Source organism: Ambystoma mexicanum, chromosome 5p (assembly GCF_040938575.1).
Source record: "Ambystoma mexicanum isolate Mex_15411 chromosome 5p, UKY_AmexF1_1, whole genome shotgun sequence".
Lineage (NCBI taxonomy): Eukaryota > Metazoa > Chordata > Amphibia > Caudata > Ambystomatidae > Ambystoma > Ambystoma mexicanum.
In genome coordinates, this window is record NC_090930.1 from 881,956,519 (window position 1) to 881,980,133 (window position 23,615).

Sequence of the window (23,615 nt, forward strand, 5' to 3'; positions counted from 1 at the left end):
CATTGAGTCACTGGCATCGGGGAAGGCCCCTGGCCCAGCTGGGCTCCCGACGGACTTCTACAAACTATACAAGGCCCAATTAGCGCCACACCTACTGACCCTGTGGGAAGAATCGTGCGACAGGGGCATACTTCCACCGTCCCTGCGGGAGGCATTGATTACAGTGCTCCTTAAACCTGGTAAGACCCCCACGCAGTGTAGCTCATACCGACCCCTCTCACTGATTAATAGTGATATTAAAATATTTGCCAAACTACTTGCCAACCGCTTAGCCCCATACATGTCCCACATTATTCATCCAGACCAGGCCGTCTTCGTCCCTGGTAGGTCCACCTCCCTAAATTTAAGTAGACTATTCAATGTAATCAGCAGAATCGACCCGGCCACACAAGCAGTGGCAGCTACATTGGACATGCAAAAGGCATTTGATTCAGTTTCCTGGAAATACCTGTGGTGTGTTCGTGAGAAATGCAAATTCGGCCCTAACTTCCGCACCTGGATAAAGCTCCTTTACACCGCCCCGTCAGCCAAGGTCCGCACGGAAGACAGGTGCTCTTCCCCCTTCCAGATATTTAGAGGTACACGCCAGGGAAGCCCCTTCTCCCCACTCATTTTTGCTATAGCCATGGAGCCCTTCGCTGACATGATTCGGCAATCACACTCGCACAGGGGGTTGCGCACGTCAGGCCAGACTGATCTAGTCTCTCTCTACGCTGACAATACCCTGCTGTATGTTCGATCCCCTAAAATCAATCTTTCACGTATACTGGCAGATGTGGCTCGATTTGGTGACATATCCGGTCTGAAGGTTAATTGCTCCAAGTCTACATTATTTCCACTCCGATGTGACACAACCCCCTTCCCCCGATCTACATGGGTTCAACTGGTCGCCCTCGAGCTTCACCTACCTAGGGGTGGTGGTCTCTCGGCACACGTCACAGCTGCGTGACGACAACTACCAATTTTATCTAACTAACCCGGAGACTAAAACCTCCAGCTGGACTAAACTTCCCCTCTCGCTAGCAGGCAGGATTGGAATACTCAAAATGATTGTATTACCTCAATTACTGTACCGATTTACCAATCTGCCTCTGTGGCCCGGGGATACTTTTTTCCAAACACTGCGCAGCATATGTAACGCCTTCCTTTGGCACTCTGGGGCCGTCCGCCTCAAATTATCCACACTAACCGCTCCTAAGGCATTGGGCAGTTTTGGCACACCCGATTTGATCAGATACTGGGTGGTGGCCCAATCGCAGTTTGCTGCATACTGGTTCAATACTATTGATCCCCCCCCCCCCACATGTTCGCCTCGAGAAGCTAACTGTCTGTGACCGAGTGATCTGATCCCTGGTCCTCCAACCAATCTCCCCTGACTTAAACTCTGCGAATCCTGTAGCCAGTACATCCTTGGCTGTTACCAAATTCGGGTCCATGGTCGACACACCCCACCCGTTCCACGGGGATTTGCAACTGTGGAACTTCCTTCCTGATGTTCCACACATTCCACTTTCGGTGGTCACTCGCTGGGCCGCTGCTGGCTTCCTGACGCTGCACGATGCCTTTGAACAGGGAAACTTCATAGAATGGTCTGAGATTCCTCCCTCACTCAGGCGCCGACCCTCAGTGTGGCTACAGTACTCTTCACTCCGCGCACATCTCAAGTCCAGATTTTCAGACTTTCCCGCATTGCCCACTGATGAACCTATAGTGAAGGAGCTCTGCTTCTATCTCTCCTTCAGAGGAAAGGTGTCGAGGCTCTACTCCTTACTACAGACTAGAGCGGCTCCCCACTTCACCGAGCTGAGACGCAGATGGGAGGAGGACATTGGTTCTGAGATCACCGACGAGAGGTGGTCTCGGATGTGCGCTCGTACCCACGAGGTTTCCTACAACACTAAATTTAAACTCATCCAGTTTAAAATCTTACACAGGTATCATCATACACCTATGAGACTCCACCGTATGTTTAACGCCAACTCCCCCTCCTGTCCTAGGTGCGCCGCAGATCAAGCCTCCTATATACACATGTTGTTCTGTCCCCAACTGTCCCAATTTTGGTTAGACATTTGCTCTACACTGTCTGATATTCTGCAACACCCAATCACCCCTACCCCACTGCACTGCTTATTCCATGACTTCCCACAGTTACCCCGTGATTCTAAGAAACTGGTAGGTCTTTGCATGCTACTGGCAGTTCGCTGTATATTACTCTGTTGGCTCCGCCCTAGAGCGCCTACCTATACACAATGGCTCAGATCGGTCACATGGGCTCACGGCACGGAGCAGTCCTGGAGTGCGATGCATTGTCCACACTCCAGGCCGAGGGACATCTGGTCGAGATTCCAAGACTATATCTCTGCCATGGCCTCACCGTCAACTTCTCTCCCTCTACTTCCCCAGGTGGTTCCCCTTAGATAGTGATCTGTTATGGTGTATGTATCAATACTATGTATATTGCCTTTTATCTATCTGCTACATTTTACGCATTATGTATTGTTTATCATTCACATTGCTTGCTCTCAGCGCTGGTGCCATGTGGCTTCCTCTGTTTCTTTGTTGTGCTGTCAAGTCAATAAAGAGTTTAAAAAAGAAAAAGAAAAATAGAAAAATTGTATAAAATGTCAAATTGCTGGACCACATAATCCCATACAATTAACTTATGTGGTCCATGAAGCCATTACTTTCAGTCATCCAACATGATCATTTTGGAAGATGTTGAAACTGACATTACTCACTGATCCCTGTAATAAGTGATTGTAATGTCTCATTGTGTTACCCTAGTGTTCGAATTGATCGCTATTGAGCGTTTCAAAAATCTTTTTGTTATTACTCAACTATGAACTCATTCCTTTATAGAGGGCGTGCCACCGCTGACGACTGCCTGCAGCATCCATGGCTGGCACAAGGAGACATTCCAAATCTTTCTACCAGTGCCACAATTACTGAGGAGCAGCCAGACGCAGAAAAACAGGAAGAATGCTCTACCACTGAACTCGCTGTAGATGTAACACCACCACACACACCAGAAGAACAAGACAATTCTCTGACAGAGGAGTTGCTCGTAGTAGCTTCCTACACACTTGGACAATGTAGACAGTCCGACAAGGAGACACAAACTGATTCAAAGGCAATATCGAAACGCTTCAAGTTTGAAGAACCATTGTTGTTGCAGGAGATACCGGGAGAGTTCATCTACTAAGCACTTCCTTATGGGACTGTGAAGACTTTAAATAATGGAAACATTCATGTAGCAACTTTGAAAGTTGACTTGGGGCCAAAACACTGTACTGAAAAGCATGTAAAACGGAGTAGATGTTTTGGGTAAACTTATCAGTATAGGCGTTTGGAAGATATGCCATATTTCTAATCCTATGAATGGGTTACTTGTGCCAGATGTTATGGATTTTTCTAAAACCTGGAAAATAAGTGCAGATTTGGTTTTACCCTTGTTCATACCATACTGTCTTTATCACAAATGTTTATTTCTTTTATATGATCACATCAGGAATAAATTAGACAGATGTGACATATTTCTCTAGAGCTTAAGGCAAATGTAGGTATGCATGCGATACAAGTTTACTGGATTTTTTCTCTTCTCACAACTGTAATGATCCTAAACAGGAAATTGATTTACTATGCAGTGAAATATGACCAAATAACGTTCGAAGCCCACATGGTTTTAGTATGAATTCTTTTGTTTACTTGCCATCACATGGTACATGACTGATGGGTAGTGGATCGTTTGTTGACTTATGTTGCGCCTCTCTGGCTCATTGATGGTAGAAGCCTGTGGAAACAACGTTCCAATGTCTGTTGAGAAGACAGGAAGTGATGTCCTTCTCCATCCAGAGGCTTTGCTTCCATTTCCTGCAGCATCTTTTGTAACATAATTCCTTTCCTCATTACCTATGTCGACCTCCCGTATGTTGGCGCGACTCAGACTTTTTAGGCGAACATGTCAACAGTTTAGAGCTCTGTAGACTAAAAGAAAATCCTGCATTTTTATGTTTTTTTAATTCTTTGGAGCACATTCCCACAGTGCAGCTTCTATATTATTGAACAGTCAGAACTTTGGGAACCCTCCTCATCATTTTTGATATTTTTAAGACATTTGTCCTGTTCTTCGATTTATTTGCACTTTCTACTTTATTTACATTTTGGCCTGTTGTTTTTACATGTTTTTCTTTTTTTTTTCTTTGAAGAGACATTCTTACAGAAAAGGCTTCCTTGTTCCTGCCATGCTTATATATTTTTTGGTTCAGTACCAACTTTACACAAAGGTTTCTGATGTTTGTCTCTTAAAAGTACCCCTATTTCAGGGTCCACCAGGTAAAACTGCGTTAACAGCAAACATTGGTATAGCATTTGAATTTTCTGAAATTCTTTCCCCTCTGAAATGACAATACTGACAAGGCCAGGATTCTTTGGTGTCTCTGGTACTACTGGCCAGTCCTCTTCTAAACACATTGAATGTTAAGACCAGATGGCCTGTGCCTTCTGGCACTTGGAAGCCTTCTGTCTTTCACATTATAGTCCTCCCGTATCCTTCCGCCTTATCTCTGGGTGAAATAGGGATGCCTTTTGGCCTGTTCAGGGAAGCCTGTCACCATGCTATCCCGGGCAGCACACATGGAGTGGAGGCGCCCTCCTGCTCCTCGGGTGACCTACACATTTGAGTCCATTCTAACTGTTGTAGGAAACAGCTTGATGTTGAGTGGAAATAGTCAACATCAAATGAGTTGGAAAGAGGTCCACGACATGTTTTACTATTTTTATTATTTATTCATTTTTTCCTGACTTGTGTGGGTGTCTTTTCTCAACAGCCCAAGTGGTGGCACATTTAACTGACAATGGCTTGTAGATCTTTTTTTTCCATTTTGTTGAGGAAAAAGGGCAGTAACACTTCCTTGATCATAGATTTTTGCCATTTCTTGTTAAAGGACATGCAATTGCTTTCACTGTGCAGGCCATGTCTGGGCCAGCAAAACATGTGCAGTATCATATTCCAGGGGAAACAGAAGAATAACACACAGATGCTCTTTGACAGATGCTCCTCCCAAGTACCCGCTATGACAATTGCATAGTTCAAGCAATTAATGAATTCTCCTTTTGTAGTAGAATGGCATGATCAAGATAGTTTGACCCAATGTTCTTAGTGTCATATTGACACTAAGAAGACCACGACTGTCGTTGCCCATAGATCATTCAGAGATTAACGAGGACTCTTTTTCTTGGAGGTAGATATTTCTCAATGCCCTGTCTCTTAGAACCTTTTGTTTCCATTTTTCGAATATCACCCAATCCTTTCAGAGTTTGGCTTGTGCAGATACACTAGTATCACTCTGAAGAATAGGGAGTAGTAGTGAGGACAGACTGATTGCGAGGAGGGGGGATGCCAGACAGCTGCAACTAAGGTCATGGTGATAGTAAAGGAAACAGAGGCATGATGTACAGTCATGTTCGTCCCTTATATTGAATAACCATTTTAATTTGCCAAGTTTGCTTTTAGGTTAATTACTAGACCAGTTTTTATTTTTCATTTTTAAGGTTACTCTATCAAGGTATCACAGTGAGATCAGGGTGGAACCTCTGCATGTTTATTTTTTGCAGAACATGCTAGACCTGCTTCTTTATAGACATTATTGAAAGTGAAGCTGTAATTCCCATGCATGGATTTCATGAAAAGGTAACCTGTAGCACTTCACTTTTGGGGGTACACATTTCTATGAAGCTCCGTTGTTTAATCTTGCATCATATGTGAAAGTTGTCCTTTGACTTCATCTATATAACTGGAAGACAGTATTTTGAAGAGGGTCTGTAAGTGGCCCCTTTGAATGACCGAGATCATCAATTACCTTGTATTAAGTGTCAGTGTGATATCAAGTCACATACCATGTCCTCGCCTCCCCTTTCTATCCTCCCAACAGCACCATCCCCACACACTCAGTGTTGTGTTTTCCAGAAAACCTTCTTGCCGCTTCTTAATTTGTTGCATTGTCAGTAATTTATCAATTTCTGTTAGATATTTTTCTAAGTGAACAGCTTCTTTATGTGAGCCAGAAATTTCTTTTTTGGGGTCCAAATAAAGCACATTCTTTAGTTTTGATCCTTGTTTTATAGAGTGTCAACAAATCCGCTATTGCATAACACAGGAACCTATTTGGATAGCCATTGTTCAGTCTTCGATGTTTGTATTTTGCTGTTCTTTTGAGGGCTCTGGAAAAGTGTCTTGGAAGCTTTAAATATTGAAGTTGATTAGTGATCGCTTTGAGCTTCTCCATAGATGTGATCTTTAATTTTGTGTTTCAGAGGCCATTTGTGGTTATGTTTTGTTAAATCAGAAGAGTGACAATGTTTTCAGGCTTTAAGACGACATTACTTAATTTTGTAAAACTGCCACAAATGTGTACAGATAATAGTACCTTGATTATCAATTTCCGAACAGTCCCCAATGGTGGTCTTGGGCGAAATTAAATTAGCAAATTAAGTAGCTCAATTTGCTATAATAAATGTGTGAGACCACGGATATCATATTCTCTTATGGTCTTTGTGCAATATGATAAAGGTAACTTGGCAAGACGTTAGCAAGCCTGCTTCTTTTCGTTTGTTTTGTCTCTTGGAAGACTGAGTCTTCCCATTGAAATCCCAAACGATTTTATTCTGGGTCATTAAGGATTTCATTTAATGAGTATTAGTTTTGCACGTTCCTATGGTGCTATGGTGGTCTCTTGAAGCCTGGTGATGCTCTCATGTACTGTAGCCATCATGTATTCACTGCATGCTTTTTGATGATCTACTGATGGTTTAAGCATTCCTGTCTTTGTTTTACTGGACAGTCCAAAGGCCTTCCACCCAGTCATTTCTTTACTATTTCCTATTTGTTGCAAAAGTAATTATAGTGAAGATCTCATGGTGGAGTTCATGTACTACTTATTTGTAACACTAGTTCTACAGTATCGGTATCCTTCTATTTGCTCCCTAGCCCTTCATCTGTGATGCTTTTTGATAAAATAATTGGTCTCGGACCTCTTACTAAAAATACATGTTGGGAGCTCCTGTGTATTATTTTATTGTAGGACTGTTAAAGCTTCAACATTTTAAATGTGTATTTTTTTTAAAAAAAGGTATAATCTATAAGCTATATGCTTAACATTTTCTTTGAAAAACGTGTTTTGGGAGCACCCCTACAGCAGGCACATTCCTACTGGTTATGAATCAAGAAGAGGTCCCCTAGTGTTATGGTTAAGTGACATTTACTTTTATTTGCCACAGTGGCTGCAGGAATATGAGGGACCTGCCGAGGGCACGGGGGTTATATTTACAACTTGAAACATCTTTGTACTGTAAAATAGACTTCAATTGCAACCCATTTGCCTTATTTTGAAAAATAAAACTAGCTCTGCACTGATACCTGGAAGTTTAATTCCCATTTCCATGATGTGGATCGCAATATACTTTGGACTCTTCTGGCTCTAATGCTTAAAGAAAGATCAAATGTAGTTGTATGCTGCTAAATGCCGTTTGCGCCATGGATTCCACCACGTATCAGAACTTCCATACTTCAAGCAACTCTGCTTGTTTATTCCACTGATCCCTCATTTTAGATCGGTATGCTGAATACCACATTGAAATCCTGTCATTTGGCAGTGAACCAGGTTACCCCAGCATCCACAAAGCTAAATAATGGCCACTCGGAGCCAGTGTTGTATTTCTCTTGATATTGTACCAAAGCTTTTATTTGTATTTTCATCATGTCATTTTCAATTGATAACCTTTGCCAAAAATTTCAGGAACGTTGTTTTATGCACAAATATTAGCTTCTCGGCTCACAATAAGTCGACATTTACACAGTAAAATATTAGAAAAATATAACTAATCTATTTAAGTATTCAGGTATTTTGAAAGAAACTATAAATACATTGTGTGCAGTTATTCGCGGGGTCAAGCTTCTTATAATAATAGTTTGGAAACCTGTTTTTTCACTTCTTTACTAATGAGTAGTTTAGGTTGGATGTCTTTGCTTGTACAACTGAAAGCAGCAGTTTCCTTTTCGAACTTGCAGTGCATTATTATTGACATATTAAATAAATGCTTTGAGCAGCCAGGTATAGCAGTGTCTGGGTTCATGCCCCTACATTACACAAGCCTACTGTTCCTTCGTTAAATATCATGCTCTTTTTGGTATTTAAAAATATTGAGACCAATGTTGTGGTCTTGCTAAAGAAGTTTCCATTAACCTGCCACACAAAGCCAATCAATTCCGGTAAAATCCATAATGTTATGCAACATGTGAATACACTGTGCTAATCCTCTGGTACAAGGTAACCGCCCATATTATTTAAGTTGCACTGTAAAGTAGTAGGGCTTGAGAAGTAGGAAGAAAAAAAATTATCTATAACATATTGTATTTGTTACAAAGCTAATTTTGAATTGGCTGCTTTGAGATATGACTGTACTTTTTTTGTTACTGTTTGTTGTGCCTTAACATGTGTTTTGTAAAATAGCTGTAAACAATCTTGCATTAGGAATTTGTATAAATGGTAATATAAAAGTTTAATAAGTTATGATGACTAGAGCTATGTGCTCTTTTTTCTTTAAAGGTGGCAGGCGCAAGAAAACAATGGTTTCTATCAATTTATTTTTGCAGGTCTGCCTGATGTTCAATGCAAAAAAACAAAACTGTTTATAATAAAGTTATTTTCTATTATACTACCATTTTTTTGTAATTCTTATGGGGATGTGGATTTCCTAGGCAGCAACGAACCCCTGAAATAGGTTAGTCTACATCCTGTAACCTTAGTATTTCTCCTCCCCATATTGGTTGAGCACCCTCCTGCCAGTGGGTTATCCCATAAAACTGCTTTTACAAACTTTGCTGCTTTTAACGATTTCTCCAGCATTGTATTTCTAATAGGTTCAAATGATCTGAGTATTCTTGGCAAGTAGGGTAAAAACCTTGTTAACTATTGCAGTTTCAAATTACAGCATTTAAAACTGTAGACCATCTTCGTCATTTGGTCTCCATTCCACCCCTCCAGTTAATGAATGGCCAGCTAGCACAGTTCATGGATGCCATGTTTAATTCCTTTACTCCTTTACTGTATAGTGCAAACATTTCAATTTAATTTTAAAATCAAATAAACATTTCTAAACATGATCCTCAGACCAACTCGGCGTGGTGTGTTCTGGTTGGTACCCTCTTTGAAACGTCCTTGCGTTTTAACATTCTTGGTGGTCCTCCTTACGTTCTACTGTTTACTTTGGATACAAATGCTGATCCTGTTCTTTATTTTTGATTACAGTACTGTTAACGTGGAAGGCATAAATGGAAAGGCCTTCATATATTGCCTTTTGAATGATTTCAATGTAAGATGATGGTGCAGGATCATTGACCAGATCCCTTCACCTTGCCCTTTCTGCCTTGTAACTTCTATAATGTATGTTGCTTGTTTTTCTATGCAAAAATGTATAAAATATGTATGGAAAATGAATCGCCATGGGTGGAATGACAGTTTGCCCGAGGAGATCCGTAGCTCCATTAAGTGAACACTGCTTGCATTAAATGTATTCCATAGAAAAGTTGGCAGGTCTATGCATGTTAAATGACTTTTCATGCAGCCCTCAAACAAAAGTAAATGGCTGCACTGGCTCCTTGATCACACCAGCAATACGTTATTGGAGGCTTTTCGGACCTGTCCTCCATTGCTTTCCAAGCTTTGCCTTGTAGCTTCACATATGACTTTGACAAGCTTGAGCAGTCCCTGGTAAGCACTGATGTGCAGGCTAATCTCATCCCTAGGCTCTGTTATATGATTGAGAGGGAAGTACAAACAGGCTGGACACAAGACGTAATATCACATTATTCCTTTATTCTATCTCACACCAAACCAAAGTAAAGTATCTCACCCAAAAATAAATGTGATAGTCTGCCTTCCGGCTTCATTGCAGGTTTTCAGGGGTTCCTGAACCCCATGTCTCTCAGTCCTACTTCAGTTTCTGAGTTCCCCACACCCTTCTCCTTTACTAATGCCAGTTGTGGGTTTAGGGTGTTCCTGAACCCTGTGTTGCTCCACCTCTGCAAAGGGGCCGCCTCGATACACGTCTCTTTAAGTAGCTTTTCTGAAAAGAGACAAAGGATTCAAGACCCTCTCCTATTCCTTTCCCTGTAAGGGTCTTGCTGAAGGCCTGGTTACCTTCCCTCCGTGAACTACTGGCCTTTCTACCTTTACAAGAAAGTGGTTACTAGGTAGGATGACCAAGGGAATTGGAAGGACCCGGTGTGTAGGAGACACGTTGGGTTATAAATTCATATTTCACGTACAATTCAAAGATATTTTCCCTAAAGTTCAACATTGAACCCTTTTGTTCTTTTATACAAACCTCTCAAATCAACATAGTCCGTAAAAAAGGTGTTTTATTTCAAATACACGAGCAGTCATTAATGTACAATGTGTTTTGGTCCATGGACCATCGTCTGGGACCAAATTATCAAGAAAAACAAAACAAATAAAGCTTGTAACTAGATATGGTTGACATCATATACCATCATGTGTCAATCTGGTATTATAGAAAATAAGTTCATTTACTTGCCTTTTGTGACATATGCCTTCCTCCTCCCAATCCCACACCTGAGCCCCAGGCTTTAAGGGTCTGCACCTGTGAGAAGAAATAAATGCCTTCTGATTAGTAAAGGGTAATTTAGTCACCTGAAGGGGTTGGCCAAATTAGTGAGGTCTTAAAATTTCATAGACTTAATTGTCTCTTGATTGCTAAATGATTCCTTATTCTCTTAGAGCACCTCCTAGAAGCCTTCCTGGTGGGTTATTGTCTAGGGCCTCTGGTTGGTGACCCTTGCACAACTCCATGCCAAGCATGCTGCAGTCCATATAAATCCATATGCAGGGCAGAGCGCTGGCAATTACTGGGGAGACTGTGTGTCCAGCGACAGAGCGCTCATGGATTTCAATCTCGTACCATGGTCCATGGATTGAGCGGCAGGGTGGAGCAGCTCCCAACTAAGAGTCTCACTCAACATGAAATGTATGAGTGTCACTTCTTTGGGTGAGTTTACTATGGAATTTTTGATGATGGTAACAGGAGTTTGAATACAAAGCCGTATCTCTAAGCTTCATGGTGTTAGTCTTTCTCTGAGATTTCAGGACTGCCTTGTGGAACCGTCAATCTTTTCCACATGGGGAGAGGGAGTCCTTTTAGATTTTCCATGTAATTTGCCTCTTGGCACGCAAAGGGGACCAAAAGAGGGTGACACAGGGATACTCTCCATTCTGCCCCACGTCAATCGTCGGCTAGCTTGGGCAGGTACCCTGTCTCCTGGTTCACCCCCTTTAGTTTCCTCAAGCCATGCAAGAGACTTTGACAAAGCTCCCATCTGCTCTGCCTGCTAAACCTACTACCTCTTCTCCTCCTTCAAGCTGGTCTCCCGTACTGAAAATAACAGAGCAGTCAAGCTAATGAAATCCTATGCTGAGCAGGTCTTGCTCTGCTGTGCCATTACTTTAAAGGATGATATTGCTACCGTCACTCGTGCCCTATGCATTCTGTGCAACTGCTCCTTCCATGCTGGCTTCTTCCCCCAGGAGCCTAAACAGAACTGGGTTATTTGGTCAAGAAACACTCCGCTGTTCCAACTATCCTAGCTAAATGCCTTCCCCATCGCAATCACTCCATTATCAAAATCATTGAAAATGGCCATCTCTTAACTCCGAGACCTCTGAGTCAGCATTGTGCTCTATAATCAATTGGTTTTCTGACTGACAAGAGGCACTGAATCTGCCTTCCTCTTCATGAGAGATTGACAACTCCAAGCCCTTGACAGCAACTACCCAGCCATCCCCAGTTTTATGGTCCTGTGTGTGGCCTTCACCACTGACCATGCCCACCATCTAAACTACCTCAACCACTTGCTATTACTGGCAGTTCGCTGGGGTGTCTTGTATCTTTTTAAAGACTGAGGAGTCTAGATGAGGTCAGAGCCTGTTATTCTGAGCAGGAATGTACAACCAAGGGGTGCTCCAATCCTCCCTGCTTTCCTTGTGACTTCAACACTTACCAGCCACCTTTGGCTGGGCTGATTGCTCCTTTCTTCCATACCTTAATGCCTTCAAGATGGGTGGTGAACCATCTCTGGCCTCGAGTTTGATTGCTGCCTTGCCTCTTGTGTCCAAACCTGGATGACTACAAACATTTTCTGCCTCCATGCAGAAAACGCTGAAATCGTTTTCACGGGCTGAGCTATTGCTTCTCTCTGCCTTCTGCTAGGCTGTCCTCTCTGGGCTCCAATCTCTTCCCTGGTCCCTGCATGGGGTTTGCTGAGTTGCAAAGCAGCTCTGGGTGGGCAGTGTTGACATTGTGATATTTGTGGCCACTCATCTGAGGGTGGCCTCCAGCGTTTTTTGGATCATGCCGCCTGCTGCTACCATGTGCTTGCAGATGATCCTAGGATAGTGACGGAGCAGGCCACTCCGGACAGCTGTGGGGAGCTGCCCTAGTATCGGCCGTTGGAGGCCTTAGTGGTGAAGGGGGCAAGACTACAGAGAAAGGTGAGCCTCCATCCTGTTCTAGATGAAGAACTTGAACAGACAAAACCTGTATAGCCCCCATAAGCAACAGACGATGGCTTCCTAGAGTCTGGCTATAATGTTACCTCCCACATCGCAAGACTGCTGCTGCCTTAGGGTGCTGTCTGCTGTCCATATTTCCTGGGCTTCTTGGGCCCTTGTTGGCAATTTGCTACTAAATTGTGAATCTGCCTTCGCCGGCATCTATGGTGTAGCTGATTGTAACACTGTTCCTATCACGCAGACGCTGCTGGGTTGATGGATCAACAGACATGGAAAATGTAGATAAGGCGTAATCCAAGCTGTCCTTTAATAAAGACAGCAAGGAGTATGGCATTCTAAATGTCTCCCGAAGGGAGTTCTACCCCACAAACGGGGAATGCATGCTGTCAAACAGAGGGAGAGGATACCAGGGCACTAGGGAGATTTTTACACAAGGTTTGGCAGCTTGGCCTGCAAGGCAGACTTTCTGCAGGCTCAGATGGATAGTCATGCTTGCCTAATTGAGGAGATCGAGAACAGGGTCTCTCCACTGTTGAGGATGTATATAATTTATCTAAGGATGAGCTTAGCAGAATGCCAATTTTGTTGAAAGGGGAGGTTGAGACTAAATAGAATTCACATCCCTGCGGTATCTGAGTATTCAGAGATCACAACTACGGAATGGTTTGTGTAGGCCTTGATCCAGAGGTTTATTATGCTTCTCAATTTTCTCCTATATTTGTGCCTGAGAGGCTGCACCAATCCATCGTTCCGAGACTTGCCCCTTCTCATGGATCCTCCATTATCAGGATAGGGATACCATCCTGAGGCTAGAATGTGCGAAGGTAGATGTCTTCTACTAGGGGGAGCACAGGTTTTCTTTTCTGGACTTCACAAACTCTCTCCAAGCAGCATGCAAGTCCTTCTTCAAGGTGAAGAAAACATTTGAGGGACCAGCAGATCCAGTATTCCATGGTGTTCCCAGCAAAGCATAGGGTGCCTTAAAATGAAAAGATGCATTTCTTTTCTATGCCGGAGACAGCCAATGTACTTTTGCATGGAGTACCGGTGGTTCTGCCCATGCAGGCAGAGGTTGTCGGGTCGGGATGGCAGGCAGTCACCAGGACTCGAAGAATGAACTTCTGAGGGGCTTCATACCATGATGTCTAAAGAAAAGGTCCTTTTGGAATAGGTGAAGCATGCTGTTGATTGTTGGCTGCCATATATTTTTTCCTATTTCTTGACCTCTGGAGTAGCAACCCTGATTCACAAGTGATTTAGTTGTAAGGTTCAGGTGGTTTAAGTTGTTGAATTGCTTAATGTATACTCTACCAACATGAATAGCCCAGATTTCTACAATTGAGTGCTTGCACAATTGGTGGCTTACTCAATCTCCATTATCTGGAGGAATGATTTTAACATATCCCGGAGTGTCGATTTGGATATATCTGGATGGAAATCCAGGACAGTTTCCAGGTCTGTTGGTGATTCTGCAGATCCTGAAGCAGTTTTGATTAGTTGACTTGTGGAGAAGGGGGATTTACCTTCTGTTCATCGTTGCATACAGCTTCCAAGATGGACTATTTCCTGGCTTCAGAACTGGCCTCACATCGGCTGGCCGAATGTATACACCTCTCTTGAACGCTCTGATTGTTTGCTAGTACTTCTTGCCCTGCTGGTGCTGGAGGTTCATTTTGAGTAGAATGGCTGGAAATACAAGGCCAGTAGTCTGTCCCATCTGGCATTGGGCACTATGCTCCAGAAGGATAGTTTGTTTTTGTATGGAAACACTGGGTCTGTGCCATCCAGTGAGGTACTATGGGAAACAATAAAATTATAGATCTGTAGAGTGTGATCTGTTGTAGGGGTGGGGGTTCTCGCGTCCCAAAGAAGTCGGTTGGACAGACTGGAGAGTATGTTTAAGGATCCTGAGGTTGAATATTGTGAGACAGGTGACCAAGCCAATCTTGCAAAGATGTGCAGGCTTTGCTAGGAGAATTTCAGGAGGAAGCAGAAGTTATGTTTCTCAGATGCACAAGCATGGTTGATCAAGGGGGTAAGATTACTGGATGGTATGCTGTCCTCATGTTAGGATATCAATTAAACATTTAGGGGCTTTTACACCTCACTCTACCCCTCTAAAAATGAAGGCTGAAAATGATCGACTCTCTAGCTATTTAGATCATATTACTTTGAGGAGAGGGGAGAATGAGTCCCAGAAAATCCTGAATGCTTTGCTGTCGGTGGAAGAGATTACCCTGGCGACTCGAAATCTGGCTGAAGGGAAGGCCCCTGGATTAGATGGCCTGTTGATAGAGTTCTATAAGGCCTATGTTGATGTGCTTTTTTTCCTCATTTTATAGCCATGTACCAGGAGCCTATTAAATGAGGCTTGCTGCCAAGGCTTTAATAACATTAATACTTGGAGTCAAGCTCCCCGTGGAGTAGGATTCTTATCGACCCATCTACCTAATCTGAACAATGACATCCACGTGAAGGTAATTGCTAATAGACTTAACCCACTTATGGTGATTACTGGTTATGCAGGATCAGACTGGTTTTATCTTGTGCAGGTCAACTGTATGTAACATGGAGACATTTCTCTTGTGGTTGTACTATACCCAGGACTGGCAGCTGGAGTAGTCACCAACAGTCGAGTGTCTGGAGTCCTAATGGATAGGGGAAACTGTTAATAATGCCCCCTCTCTTGTTTGCTATACCAATTGGCAATGAAGAAAAAGGGAGTCCCGTGAGGTCAGGTGATTTGCATCTTTTCTCACACCAGGGGATTTCCCATTATGCAGACAAACGATTATTGCAAGTCCAGAATGCGTCTGACAACTTGACCCTTATGTTGGACGTGGTGATGTTTAGGGTGTATTGTGGAATGATTGAATCCGAATAAATCCGACATCATTCCCATCACTGCTATTCCGGAAAAGGCGGCTCAAGCTCTGGGGTTGAAGTGGTGTAGTGTTTGGGGTACGGTATGACAATATTTATACCATGAATGTCTTTTTATGCCAACAATACATTTTATTTATACTTTACAGGCTTATTGTCTATCTCCTTGTCCTGTCAACGGACAGGGCTACCGTTTACTGTAACAAAGCAAAAGCAGCAGTGCTAATGCACTATAACAATGTTAGCAAAATGTGTTCACTTCAAACAGTGAGCTCAAAATAAATCTGGCTTTATTTTTTTTTTGGTAATTGTAACTTTTGCAAATGTAGAAACAAGCACACAGACATTTTACTTTGGATATAAATTGTTCTTCCAGGACTACCCAATTACAACTAAAATGTTCAAGTGTTAATGTTATTCACCAACAGAAAGCTTTAGAAATATTTGAAACACAGTAATCCAAGTTCAACTGATTCACTGGTCCTGTCTTTGCATTGGTTCTCTATTGTAAAAAGAAGTTTACTAAATGTTTTTTATTTAGCCACAATGCCTTAGCATTGCTGGGTAACATTGGCAACCAGACACCTATTCTTCATGATGCTTTGTACAGCATCAAATGCTGTTTGGGCACCTCCAAGTGCAATTAGTATTGTTACAAGTTTGGGGCCAGACAGGTATTCTGAAACAGGCCTCCAACCTGAGCAAACATTTAGTGGAAAGTGACTTGAAACTTGTTAAAAAAAAAAAAAAAAAAAAAAAAACAGGCTCTTGGTTATATTAAGTTATCAATTATAAACATTCATAAGACCTTATAACATTTGTAATTTTTCATTTTGTAATTGATATTGCTTGACACAAGTTAACCACGTAAAACATGGCTATACACATACAATGCAAAGTGGAGCAATGCATCTGTAAATCAAGAAACCTCCAAAAACATGAATACTCCAATTTAATAAATGATCTAGGACGGAGTGCGCTACCTTTTTTTTAATTTTTTTTTTTATTTTTTTTTTTTGTTTACAGGAAAATGACGACAAAATATGTTACTTAGTGTTGCATTTTACATACAACTGATATGATAGTGTGGGTGGCTGCATTTTTCTTAACCGAAGCAGTTAGCACCTTTTGATCTTGTATGCACAATATTTTCTGAGATTTTATGTTCATTTGAACGAAGTCAAGGCAATCGGCAATAGCAGGTTGAAGGCGACAATGAGGTGCAGACTTGTAATGCTTTCAGAAAAATGCCACCTGATGTTGCTATATGCAGGGATCCCATATGCTCTGCAGAGATTATGCCAAAGAAATAATCTTTAAGGAAATTCATTGGTCTATGCCCTTACCTTTCTATACTGTCCCTCAGACAAAGTCGCTCTTGAGTTGGTTAATTCGAATCTTAGATTTATTGCGCTCAAGGCTGTAGTGCAAGGCCAGGGAAAAGAAGCTACTTCAATCATGTTTACATTGATATATTTTTTTTATTTGTTCATGGTTTATCACAAACCTTTACAAAATATTCACGAAAAGCAGAACAATAAAAACCACTGAAATTTCACATTCACAATATAAACATTTCTTCTTTAAAAATGCATAAGAAAACAAGAAATAAAACAGACTACCAAAACCAAGACATATCTAGCTTAATTCACATATTGTTGTTAAAAAGGAAATAACACGAATAATCAAAATAGGTGAATATCCATTTCTCATTCTATACCAAATATATTTAGGATCCATACATAAACTACTATCAAATAGAGCTGCAAAATATTCTGTTCTTTGAACAGCAAAGGACATCTCAACATAATGTGTTCTAAGGTCTCCTCTATTTCAAACACATTGCAGAATCTACACCATTTTTTTTCCTCCAAAGGATTTCTTATGTTTAGTATACAATAAGTATGCATGACATTCAATCTAAATCTCATATAAGAGTTTCTAAAATTCCTTGATGGATATTTTGTCAAGTACATCTCCATAACCGGCAGAAATTTCCAGAAAGGGTGGGCCTGATTATACAATTTTGACGCTAGGACTTTGCTCTTTGTCAGAGACCAATCCATTCTGCTTATAATATGTTTACATTTGTTGGGCTTATTCATTACAGTGCACTTTGCAATCCCTATTACTTCCATCATCTTTTCAGTTTCATTATTTAAAGACATCATGAATGGACATGTAAGATCCGTACCTGCTTCCGCATAGAAATTACTACTCCCAGATAACTTGCATTTTCTCCATAGCATAAGCCTCTTAATTGCAACCACCGAGTGAAGGGATTGCAAACCCAATTCATACCTCAGTACTTCCATCGGGATACAGTTAGGCAAGAAGAATAATAGCCCCCTCCATATGATTCCTTCTAGAGTTTTCAGAAAATCGGCAATATCTGTTGGAAAAATCTCCAGACCATAAGTGATCCTTGGGACCACTTTCCTTAAATAAAACTCCCTAATGGGTTTCATCGTAAAGCCTCCAAACTTCCTTTCCAACATTCACATCTGCCTTAATGCCACTTCGGCTTTAGCCCTGAGTTGGTTTTTGAACAGAGTAGCAGATTCCGTACCCGTAAAGCAGTATCCCAGGTATTTAAAAGCTTTCTTGGGCTTGATGTGTTTGCCCTCACAAAACCATGAAAAGGACTCCTGCTTCTTATTGGCACCTCCCATTCGAATTATGATTGTTTTGGAAGGATTGATTTTTAGGTATAGGTTGCATATAAGTAATTTGAAGATCTTAATTAGGCGCTGAAGACCCACTTTTGTATTGTCCATAAGCAAAAAGTCATCAGCGTAAGCCAACCATGAAATGGCCCTCCTGTTCAGTTTGGGTGACACCAAACCCCCATTAGGAAAGGCAATTTGCGCTCCACTAACAGAGATTAAAGATCGTAGGGGCCAGCATGCAGCCTTGTCGTAACCCATTGTTGTTTACAATCTGGGAGGAAAGGTCCCCGACAGAGTTCATTCGTACAACTAACCTGGTATCAGTGTATAGCTCAATGATGATGTCCAGTAAATGATTAGGGATATTTAAAGATTTCAATTTATACCACAGAGTTGGCCTACCGACTAAATCAAATGCCTTACTAAGGTCCATTGATGCAACAAAGGTGGGTCTCATCCCCTTGAACCAAGTTTTACTTTGTAGGCATCGCAGGACTAGACCACCACAGTCCGTACCACAATTTTTTCTGAAACCCAATTGGTTTATACTAAGAATATGATTATCGTCAATTCATCTCTGAACATCTATCAATACCAGGGATGCGAATATTTTGGAATCAGAGTCCGCAATAGCTATAGGTTGGTAATTACAAGGTATCAATCTGGAGCCCTTTTTAAATACCGGAATCACTACCGACACCCTCCAGGATTGCGGGATAGTTTTAAATATACACACGTCTTTGAAAAGAATACATAGAATTCTTGCCCATAGGAGAGGATTAGATTTTAATACCTTATTAGTGAGATTGTTTAAACCAGGGGCACCCGTGTTTTTAGATTTGATTATCAGGTTTTTTATTACATCTACCTCGCAAGACAGTGTCCAAGAAGTGGAGGTCACGCTTCGAGGTGAGTAACATTGATGATTTGTCTTATATACGTTAGCAAAATGACCTGCCCAAGTAGCTTTGGGAATAGGGTTTACCATTGTTAGGGTTTGGGTCGAGTCCACATTATTAATTAGTTGCCAAAAATTTGAGGATGTCGCCCCCCTCATTGCACCCAACATCCGTTCCCCGTCACGTTGAGCAATGATACATCTGTGGCTAATCAACCAGTTTTTATAAGATTGCTTTAATTGTTTGATTACGCCCCCAATACCAGGATTTTGCATACTCAGTTTCCGCAATTTGCGGAGCTCTCTATTAAGTTCTCTTTTTCTCTTGTATACTTCAGGATCCATTGACTGTTTATGATAAGACATTTGGGCTGGTCTACTGGGCCTATGTTCAAAGAAACCCTTAATTTTAGATCTTATGGTGCTGTCAAACTCTTTTACAGAGAACATAAGCAATCGTTGTTCCAGCTTAGTATTTTCGTATTCAGCGATCAAAGTTGAGGTAAATTTATTTGTAGAGTTAAAAGACCATTTAATTCTATTCTTTGCGGTATTGAGCAAAAAATCCTTATTATAGCTCTGTTGAGCCCTCACACAGATTATAGATTCAAACTCAACCATCAACATACAGTGATCACTTGTCAAGACAGTCTTCACTTCGAAATTTAACACAGAGCAACTTAATTTTGCAGTTAAACAAATATAATCAATAGTAGACAAACAGCCCCTCGCATTCCATGTGTAGTGATTATTTGCGATGAACTTAAGCCCCCACAATTCAGAAAAACGTAACCATAGAAATCCTCTTAGTTTCTGGTTGCCATAACAACAGGTCGCCATCTTAAGATACAAAACTTCTCCCACCAACCTATCCACGCTACAATCTGCATTTAAATCGCCCGCTATGATTATTTGACCATATTTGTTATCCTTGGACCACAGATCTATTTGTTTACCTAAGTCAATTAAATCAATTTCCAGCTGTTGATCAGATAGTTCATTAGCGTTCCAATAAACATTGATCACCAGTAGGGGGAAGACATGCTCACCTTCTCTAACCAAGTAAGCAGTAATGAGGAACGATTGACCTTGTTTCCAAGTACTTTTATTGAACAAGCCTGAGGACTCTTTAGTGGCCGTAAGCATGCCACTCTTTGGTCTACCCCTCAGTCCTTTTGTAGCGCATAAGTCCTCCACTACAAAGCCTTCCCAACCGACATGTGCGGTCAACCAAATTTCCTGCAACAGAATTAAATCAAAAGACTGTAACTCTATCATAAGTGACTCATTATTAAAAAGATTGAAATTGCTGCGAGAATTCCAGCAAATTCAACTTGTGAGTGCTAGCTATGCAGGTTTACCCAATTATTTTAAATTACTGATTGCATCATGCAAAGATAAGGCCAACCATCTCTAGTCCTGTTTCTCTGGCACCTCTTCACCTCTGATTCGTAGGTTAGTTAGCCCGTTCATGACTGTCAACCCACCTCTGTCAGGGGCTTGCACCGGAATAGTCTAGTCTTTGAAAGGGAAGAGGTTGAAACCCATACGTTGTATGGGTTTCCGCCTCCTTCAATAACATCGATCGAACCAAGGGAGATGGAATAACCAATCTTACAAAATCCAATCTTTCTTTGTGTATAAAATCCACGAGGTGGATGTCTGCTGAAGTAATAAGTTTCAGTTCAGATATCGCCGCAAATAGAGATGGAATATAGGGTCTGTTTAGCGGTTGATTTCTCTCGTCCTTGAATAGGGAGCATAATATCAGACCCGCTAGATTTGCAAACTCTGGAGGTCTGAGCTCCTGTGCATATTTAGTGTCGTACAGAGCATTTTCATTACACACCCTCTCCTCCCCCCTTACATAGGAGCGATGGTCGCATTCATTCCTCTCTTCATCCGAAATTTCTTCTTTTTTTCGACAATTAACCAAGGTATCTTTATTCCTCAGCCTTTTTTCTTCCAAAATCTCATTCACATTTCTCAGTAATTCACCCATTTGACCCTGTTCATTGGCCTTCAAGTCTTTGCTTACATCAATGGGTTCTTTCTGTATGATTGCATCATCGGTTACCATAGCATTGGGCATTTCAGTAGATACTACAGTTCCCATATCCTTTGTACACCAGCTCTTGTTCGTTTGATCAGTTAACTTTTCTTTCAGCCTTTTATTTTCATGCATCAAATCCTGCACATTTCTAACAATATCCTCCACATTTGTCTGAGTCTCAATTAAACTGGGGTTAGGATTATAAACTCCATCTTTGCCTCCCTGCCACAAAACACCCTCATCTGTTTTTCTACAGGAATCTTTAACTACTGTGTAATTTATAAAAGGCAAGGTATTACCAATTGTAGGATCTTTACGGTATAGGCCCGTATTTACAGAATGTACAATCGGTCTTGTTCGAGGCTTAGCTAGACCCCCATAATCATTAAGTGAATGGTTGATTTTAACCTGATCTATACAGATGTTCTTTCTAGCTGATGTAATATGCTCATTTGTCCCTAGGGGATCAGGATCCTTTACAGAGTTGCTCATTGAGCCCTTAAAGACTTGAAAATGTCACTCAAACCATTTTCAAGTCTGTTCGTATTCTCCACAACGGAAACCCTTTTTTTTTCATAGCTTCATACATTCCATCCACCCCATCTTCATATTCACTCTGAGTAGCTTGTTCAACAGATGCTTTCTCAATTTCACAGCCTTACAGGCCGATTCATGGACTAATTAGCGCGGCGCAAGTGGGCAAAAACGTGCGAATCGCAGTGGAATAGCGAAAATCGCAGTGCAAGTGCGAAAATCGCACAAAAAGCAGCGCACGTCGATTCATGGAAGTCCGTGCGCGAGAAAACCAGCGGATGTGCGATTTAAAAAAGTGCGCCGCGCACGGTGGCGCACAGGCCATCTAACAGCGTGCGCCAGGTCACAGCGAAAATCGCACAGGCCACAGCGAAATTCGCACATAGCGCGGCGCACGCAACAAAAGTAGGCGGAACACGGGCGTAACACTCGGAATGGGGAACAACTTGCAAAAACGTGGGCGTCACGGGGGAAGTACAGGGCACAAGTGCGCGGAACGCCCACACGCTCGCCTACAACACGTATTCATGGAATAGAATAGGGCAAAAAAGCGCACGCTCAAACCAGCGCACAGGCACAAACACGACCGCCACAAGAAAGCAGGCGGTAGCATCTCTGCGGCTGTAAGAAATGTGCGCCAAAAGGTGCGCCAACAAATAGCACCTATATACTGCCATGATGAATGTCCTATACTGTGGCCCTCCAGGACAAATGACGTGCAAAGGGGTACCCACAAACACGGACACTCGCTGACAAAAAATACGTGTGCGTGTATACCAGGGTGCGCGGGAAGTCTCACACGCGATTTCAGCAGGGTTCATATATAACAGGGGTTCGTGTGTTACAGGGGTTCGCGTGAAGTTTTTCACGCGATCGGGCCTGGGGGAGCGGGCTACGTGTATTACAGGGGTTCGCGTGAAGTTTTTCACGCGATCGGGCCTGGGGGAGCGGGCTACGTGTATTACAGGGGTTCGCGTGAAGTTTCTCACGCGATCGGGCCTGGGGGAGCGGGCTACGTGTATTACAGGGGTTCGCGTGAAGTTTTTCACGCGATCGGGCCTGGGGGAGCGGGCTACGTGTATTACAGGGGTTCGCGTGAAGTTTCTCACGCGATCGGGCCTGGGGGAGCGGGCTACGTGTATTACAGGGGTTCGTGTGAAGTTTTTCACGCGATTAGCCAGGGTACGTGTATTTCAGGGGTGTGCGGGAAGTTCCACACGCGAATAGCCTGGGTGCGTGTATTTCAGGGGTGCGCGGGAAGTTCCACACGCGAATAGCCTGGGCGCGTGTATTTCAGGGGTGTGCGGGAAGTTCCACACGCGAATAGCCTGGGCGCGTGTATTTCAGGGGTGCGCGGGAAGTTCCACACGCGATTAGGCTGGGTGGGTCACAGGTGTTCCCTGTACACCCTCGACGGCCCCTGCAGGCAGCCCACAAAACAGGGGACTACCCTGCACACCTGCTCATGTCCCCCTGCACCCCCACCCCCCAGCAGTGCAGGGGCAGCCTCCACCAGGCCCCCACCCATGTCTCCCACCACCCCCACCCCCCAGCAGTGCAGGGGCACCCTCCACCAGGCCCCCACTCATGTCTCCCAGCACCCCCACCCCCCACCATCCAGGGGCACCCTCCACCAGGCCCCCACTCATGTCTCCCACCACCCCCACCCCCCACCATCCAGGGGCACCCTCCACCAGGCCCCCACTCATGTCTCCCACCACCGCCACCCCCCACCATCTAGGGGCACCCTCCACCAGGCCCCCACTCATGTCTCCCAGCGTGCTACGTGTATTTCAGGGGTGCGCGGGAAGTTCCACACGCGAATAGCCTGGGCGCGTGTATTTCAGGGGTGCGCGGGAAGTTCCACACGCTATTAGGCTGGGTGGGTCACAGGTGTTCCCTGTACACCCTCGACGGCCCCTGCAGGCAGCCCACAAAACAGGGGACTACCCTGCACACCTGCTCATGTCCCCCTGCACCCCCACCCCCCAGCA

The 23,615-nt window shown here is 42.9% G+C and overlaps 1 protein-coding gene across 1 annotated transcript in view; it reads left to right on the top strand.

The window, feature by feature from the left end:
• Positions 1-8,715, top strand: part of STK17A (serine/threonine kinase 17a) — a 211,402-nt gene extending 202,687 nt beyond the window's left edge. Inside the window, exon 7 of the mRNA XM_069613308.1 lies at positions 2,860-8,715. Coding sequence (XP_069469409.1) covers positions 2,860-3,202 — 343 coding nt within the window. The 3' untranslated portion in view covers positions 3,203-8,715. The remainder of the gene's footprint in view (positions 1-2,859) is intronic.
• The last annotated feature ends 14,900 nt before the right edge of the window (positions 8,716-23,615 follow it).